Source organism: Cynara cardunculus, assembly GCF_001531365.2.
Source record: "Cynara cardunculus var. scolymus isolate 2C chromosome LG 15, CcrdV1, whole genome shotgun sequence".
Taxonomy (NCBI): Eukaryota; Viridiplantae; Streptophyta; class Magnoliopsida; order Asterales; family Asteraceae; genus Cynara; species Cynara cardunculus.
The window spans coordinates 9339422-9347129 of NC_037542.1; the positions used below are offsets into that span (position 1 = coordinate 9339422).

A 7708-nucleotide genomic window follows, 5' to 3' on the forward strand; every position below is an offset into this window, starting at 1 on the left:
TGCGATTTTTGCGGACCTTTAATCAATCTTAAAGGTGCATCCACTCAAATAAATTTCTGGCTCTTGCCCTCTTGGAAGTTGTGTGATGAGCAATCGACCTTGGGTATCACCAAGTTATCTTTGAGTTCGACGCCCAACAAGTTGTTGCCACCAATTCAACCGAAGATGATGAAACGGAATTCGGACATTTTGTATCGAGATGTCGCATGTTACTTCTTCAACATGATTATTATGCAGTTTGTTCCACCAAGCGACAAACTAATGAAATGGCTTATACGTTAGCATAGAGAATTCAGTTATCTTCTTGTCCAATCTCATACTTTGCTAAGCCAGGTTTCCTAACTCATTTTATGAACTACATGTACCCTTCAAATGCTCATTAATGATACCCTTTATTTGTTTAAAAAAAAAAACTCCATACTGAATTATTTTGTCTTTCGTTAATATCAGAGCATCTCCAACAACTTCTTTAAAATGGAAAAAAAATAGGGATTTTAAACCAATATTTTGCTCCAAGAGCTTTTCCATAACTATCTCCAAAATGAAGAAAGTACGAAAGAGAAGAGTTTTTTCTTCAAATATTGAGATAACCTCAAAAATGATTATCAAGTGAGACTAATAAAACTTTAAAAATAAATATTTAAAAAGAAAATAATATTTTAGTAATATAATTAATATTAGATTCTATAAAATAAAAAATCTATTGAAGATGAATGTAATTCATTATATATATTTAATTTGGGGGTTGATATTCATACCCCCTTACCTTACTTTTCATCCCTTACTCCTTACATCAGCCGTTCATATACTCACCTTCTCATATGAAACCAATTTTTTTTAAATTTTCATTTTAAAATTACATTTTATATCCCTATAATTAGTTAATTAATTTACTTTACGTTACTCTTTTTTAAATTTTTTATTTTAAACTTTTATTAAATTAACATTAATTAAAACATGTTTAAAATATTAAACCTTGAGTTGGTTGATTCCCATTGGCTCTGTTTAAAATATCTAATCCCCAAGGCCCAAACACAAGAAACGACAAATTTCTTAAAAAAATATCTTAACGGACCCCCGAAAGGAGACAAACAAACCAATCATCGTACTCAAATTACGCGGATAGCCGCTGACGCACATCCACTTTCATCCCTACATCTGTCACTTCCTCCATCAAATTCAAATACGCCACGCCTCTCCATCCCCTACAACATATCTCATCAAATCCCCTTCTTTTGATCGGTTCTCTCCCATACCCACCATTTTATTTCATCACAGATTCTCCATTTGTAATCTTTCTCCCAAATCCAACCCATTATCTGATCCAATTTTGATGTAATCTTGTCCAGATCGCTGCAAATTTACAGAAAAGAGGGTGTTTTTTGGTTTCCGATCGTCGGTTTAGTTTATCCGGCATGGTTTCCGAGAAGAAAAATGAGGCAACTTCATCCTCCAACGGCTTTCCATCGGTTCCGAGGGAAGATTCGCCTCTCCTCGCAAACCATGATTCTTTATCCTCCACGCCCAAGACGTTTGCGAACGTTTTCATCGCCATCGTCGGCGCCGGCGTTCTTGGTCTGCCGTATACCTTCATGCGCACCGGTTGGGTTACCGGATTCGTCATGATTTTCGCCGTCGCCGGCCTTGTCTACCGTGGCATGATGCTCCTTATCGAAACCCGAAGAAAACTCGAATCCCCACTGTCTTATTCCAAAATCAATTCTTTCGGAGATCTGGGATTCGCAGTTTCAGGTCCCATCGGTCGTCTCGCCGTCGATATAATGATCATCGCATCCCAAGCCGGTTTTTGCGTCGGATACTTAATCTTCATCGGCAACACTTTAGCCAATCTTTTCAATTCCACCCCAATCGAATCCCGCCATTATTTAAACGCCACTTCTCGCATTTGGGGTTTACAAGCCAAAACTTTCTACATCTGGAGCTGTTTCCCATTCCAATTAGGACTAAACGCCATTCCAACTCTAACCCTTTTAGCCCCAATGTCAATCTTCGCCGACATTGTCGACGTCGGAGCCATGGCCGTCGTCATGGTCGAAGATATCAACGTTTTCATGAAAAGCACCACCACCGTCTACGCATTCGGCTCCTTTCCAATGTTCTGCTACGGTCTCGGAGTCGCTCTTTTCTCCTTCGAAGGAATCGGAATGGCATTGCCATTGGAATCAGAAGCCAAAGACAAGAAAAACTTTGGAACAGTGTTGGCATGGGCGATGGCCTTCATTGCCGCCATGTACGGGTTCTTTGGCTTATTGGGTTACTTTGCTTTTGGTGAAAACACAAGAGATATCATCACTGCAAACATGGGTAAAGGAATTCTCAGCAGTTTGGTCCAATTGGGTCTCTGTATAAATCTTTTCTTCACATTTCCATTGATGATGCATCCAGTTTATGAAGTTATGGAAAGAAGATATTGGGAAGGAAGGTATTGTTTATGGATGAGATGGGTGTTGGTTATGGTGGTGAGTTTGGTGGCTCTTTTTGTGCCAAATTTTACAGATTTCTTGTCATTGGTTGGAAGTAGTACTTGTTGTATATTGGGGTTGGTTTTACCTTCTTTATTTCATTATATTACTTTCAAGAATGAGATGCAAAGGAAGGAAAGTATGTGGGATTTGGGGATGATTGTTTTGGGTGTGATTCTTGGGGTTTTGGGGACTTGGTTTTCTTTGATTGAAATCATCTTTTGAAGGTGTATGTGGAGGGATTGAAGATTATGATGAAGAGGATGAAGTGCTAAATCATCACATGAAAGTATTAATGATTGTGATTTTAGAGAGCCTTCATTCACAAAACAGTGTGGTTTGTTTGTTTGATCGAATGGCTGTGGATGTGCGTTGTGGTGTTTTCAGGTTAGTATTGTTTGTTCTGTAATGTGTCGAGTGAGAAGTTATACGTTTGGTGTTTGTTTTTGGTAGTGAAATGAAAATCATAGTTTGTGTTCGTGTTTTCGGTGGACCGAAACATTGGATGGTTTTATATTTTCATTTGTTTACGAGTTTTTATTGTTTGTTTTTGTTAGATTTCGTTCATCCTTCTAAATGATCGAAAGAGATGCATATTTTTAATGTTTTGCAAACTAGTTGTTAAAAAAATCTTGTTTGGTAAAACTAGCTTGTAAGAATGTAAAATGACCAAAAAAAACATCTTGGAAAATTAGTTAATTACAAAATTTTATAATAAAATTAAAGATAATAATATGATATGTTAATTAATATAAATAAGATAATAGAAAAAAAAAATAGGGTATTGAACATGTAGTAATAAAATAAGAGAGCTCATTCCTCCGCCGACTCTTTAAACTTAAGAATGCTGGTTTTAAGAATCAGTAATTGTCCCATCCTCCCCCTTTTTACTAAGACTACAAAATGTTCTTGTGAGCACTTTTTAAGTGAGATTTTGAGAAGAGTTGTTATTTCTAATTTAAGTCAACTATAATAAATTTATTCAACCTATCAAGGTGAAGTTGGGATCTTTATATTTATAGTATATTATAAAGTATTTGGCAAAAACTCTTAAAAATCATTTTTTATGCATAAAGTACTGTATATTGATGCATATTACTTAAAATTCAATATTACAAGTAAATTATACATAAATACAACTTATTAAAGCTCCATGTTTGTCGTGTAACTAACGACGGATAAACATAATCAACAAAGGATAAACATCTCATTTTAAAATATAAAAAATCAAAAATATAATTAGGATAATTATTGAGTTCTAACAAAATAATTAATTATTATCTTTATAAGAAAATTATATTATTAAACAAAATATAAATTACTTCGTTATTGAACCTAAATTAAGTTATAATAAAAAAATTGAATTAAAAAATTACACAAAAAATAAGAATTTTAAATAGTTAATTTGATACTAATATCGATATATTTTTGTCAAATTTTTATGACATCTTCAAATTAATATTTTATTCAAAAATAAAAGCATCATCGTTTTTTTCAAAATCGCATAAGACCATACTATAACATCGACTGAGATAAAGAATAAAAATGAAATATTAAAATCATGATATATCTCGGTTCATTGCGTGAGTACCCGTCTACTATATATATATATATATATATATATATATATATATATATATATATGTTTGTGTGTGTGTATGTGTGTTATTTTCGATTAAGTGAAATTTCAGGACAAATTTGTAAAAATCCAAATGCCATGAGGACCGAAAATGTAATTTACTCCATCTTTTGGACTTTCAAACCTGAGGTCACGTGGGTTAACTTTTCAATTTTAACAGCGTTGGACAGAAGTATAGAAATTATAGGGACGAAAAAAGTAAATTTTTAAAGATCAGGAATAAAAATTGTTATAAACATCAAACTACAGGGACTAAAAGCATAGTTCACTCTAAATTTTTATTTGTATTTGAGAGGGAAGGAAAAAAAAACAAAAAAAAAAAAACAATTTCATGCATAAAAAGAAAAGGAAAAATGTTTAATATAAAATATCCCTATTTATCTTTAAAGAGTTATAATTGGTGACTAAATTTATAGATATTTTTAATATTTATTTATTTCTTTCATTTTCTTTCCTTTCTTCTTCGTATATTTGAAAATAAAGTTTTGAAAATAAAATCAGCTTTATTTACTTTCCTTTTCCTTCCCTTCCTAGAAACTCGAGAGTACGTGATTCTCCTCCCCCCTTCCTCTTTCCTCTTTCCCGGCCTTCTTTCATAAGAAAAAGACTTGAAAACACAGCGTAAAAGCATGATAAGAAATAGATTTCATCCAACTTTTTTGGGCCACAAAACAATGACAAGTTAACAACCTGAAAACCTTAACTTTTACAATTATTATAAAAACATTTTGTTTAGCGTTTTTCGAATTATTATTATAATTTATAAAATGATTTATAAAAATCAGTGTATAAAAATTATGTAAATACATGTTTATTTATATGGATAAAATGTCAACTTTAATTATACATTAATATGATAGTTGTTATTTGAATGGAAATCATTTATTTGTATCATGTTTTGAAATAATTTTTTTTTAACATAGTTTAAAAAGACATATAATGTAATTTGTTGTATATGAATTATGTATAGAAATTCATTTATTTTTATAAGGGTTATTTAATATATTAAATTAAGGTATTTATAATTTTTCTTTTTTTGTCAAAAATAAAAGTGATATCCACACAATAATTGATGTTTATTTTCCAAAAAAATCGCTAATTTTCATCAAAATATCGTTAATCATAGAAAATTTAAGTGGAAAAAATGTAAGTTTTCTATAACATTACATGTGATTGTTGTAAATTATGAATTACATTTTGAATCAAATATGATTTTACACATAATAAATATGTTTTGATACACAATCACATGTGATTTTGTTTCAATTATTTTTCTTTTTCAAATTTTAATTTGAATAATTGTTTTCACGTTTTAAATCACATGTGATTAGAAAGAAAAAAAAGTTAATTAATTGTATGTCTATAGAAGGAGAGACGAGAGAAAAAATAGGAGAGATGAAAGAAGAGAAAGAAAGATAGAGGTTTTTCAATATGTTTTAATTTTACATATTGATCATAGTAAGTTTTATTTTATCTATTCATTATACATACATACATACATACATATATACATACATATCTATATACCTAATAAATAAGTAACTTTGGGGACACGTGTCATGTTTTTATGCGACAGTTATTGATTTTTCCCGCCTAAACATGTATCTAGACACAATTTTCACTTACGGTTCAAATAGGTCTATTTAAGTGACATCTGTCCCTCTACATGTTTATTTTCCTGTTTTCGTGGTTTAACTGAATTTAAGTCTGAATTTAACTCTGAAGTGATCTCCAGACTTACAACATAACTCTGAGAAAATTCAGAGTTGTAAGTCTGAATTTAACTCTGAAGTGGCATCCAGACTTACAACATAACTTTGGGAAAATTCAAAGTCGTAAATCTGAATTTAACTCTAGAGTGGTCATCAAAACCGGGTTTAAATTTTCAAGAAAGACATTTAGGTTCAAGGTTATTCTTCGTATTTTCTTATCCCACATCGTATGGATGTCAAGATAGTAAACTTGTGTCCCACATCGAACCGTAATGATTACCTTAATGAGAATCTAGCTCATTATATAACTTTACCTCATGCCTTCAATTTCCAAATGCAATTACTTTTCRTATTGAATGGTTTGCGTTCATTTTCCATCATGGAAGAGAGAAGTATAGGGGTTTTGGATGTGGAAGCTCGTAATGCAAGGTAATCAACTTTTCTTTCCCATTTAAATTTATTTTGCATTAATGTTGATTTATGTTTATCTTTTTCATTCATTATTTTCTATTATGTTTTAGGCTTTTTAGCTTGTTGGTCAAGATCAATAGATTCTTTTCGTCAATGTTCATAACATTTCTAGGAGGAGATAATCCAKATGAAGGTAATGTTTGGGATTCTTTTGTTAGTTTTACATGTCATATTTGGAAAGTTTAAACATCTAAAGTTCAAATATGAACTCGTTGAAAGCCTACAGAATTCATCTTCTTAATAGAACTTGTCAACTCAGATGTAGTTGCAGCTGTAGTTGTAGTTGTAGTTGTAGTTGTTCACTCCATAATTAAGGTAAAGGTTGATCATGAGTACCTTGGCCTGATCATCCCAACATGGAATCCGCCCTCTAGGAACCCCATATGAGGAGCCATTTCAGAGCCGAGGCTAGCAGAGGGGTTCAAGCCCATCTCCCGTAAGATTAAAACTTGAAYCCTTGGSATCTTGATTCCATAATTACCATTGTCCATCTACCAGTATTCTACATTCGTCCACTWACATGAGAAGTATCATCYGTTCCAAACTCAAAATCGTTTTGAATCACTTACTAAAACCACCAACTAACTGTATCTTGTGCCTTCAACATTCGGAAGATCAAATCTTCTGGTGGTTTTGTTGTGAAAACTCGCCATGGTTCTTCTTTCGCWCACATATGTCTTTCAAWGCTATTCTACAACGAGAGCAGTTGATAAGGATAGCAACTTTAACATCAGAGAACTTGTTGATTGTAGGCAAGTTAACATTTGTCTGTAGAACAGATGAATTGACAACTTCATTCATATATACTTAAATTAAGGACYTTAACTTTCACAAACCAGTTGGTAACGATTGTGATCATGTTTTTTACTTACAGGTTTGGGAACTTTATGGCAAGCATCCTTCATCGACCTCATTTCCTCTTCTTGGATTGAATGCAACATCCTTGCATGATTTAAAATGTATGTCTAAGGAGCTAAAGATATGAAGGAAAAAGATATCATTAGATTAGACCCTAACCTCCATAACTATGGAGCATATGGAGCTTAAGGCATATAGTTGCCATAACGTCCATAACTACGGAACAAAAAATTGTTGTTATGTTAATCAACCATATAATTAGTAGTTCTTAAGGCATGTACCATTTGTACAGTACAACAAATGCATTATTTGGCGGACATAAGCTAACTTATTTTTTGAGTACATGTTTGGATGGACATATAGTAGCTTATTTAAGATATGTAAGGTTGACCAATTTTGTTCTTATTTATATTATGTAGAATGGTTATTGAAAATCATCATTTAATATAGATATCTTACAAAATTTGTATTCGGTTATATAAATCTAAATTATTTAATATTGTGTAAAATATTAAATTTTTTAATTTTCTTTTTTATCTGTTTGT

General features: G+C 31.8%; 1 protein-coding gene across 1 annotated transcript; it reads left to right on the plus strand.

Annotated features, from left to right (window-relative positions):
• The first annotated feature begins 1249 nt into the window (after positions 1 to 1249).
• Positions 1250 to 2968, plus strand: LOC112527205 (amino acid transporter AVT3B-like). Its single transcript, XM_025137676.1, has one exon. It carries the CDS (start codon positions 1416 to 1418, stop codon positions 2706 to 2708), a length of 1293 nt encoding a protein of 430 aa, XP_024993444.1. The 5' UTR covers positions 1250 to 1415; the 3' UTR covers positions 2709 to 2968.
• The last annotated feature ends 4740 nt before the right edge of the window (positions 2969 to 7708 follow it).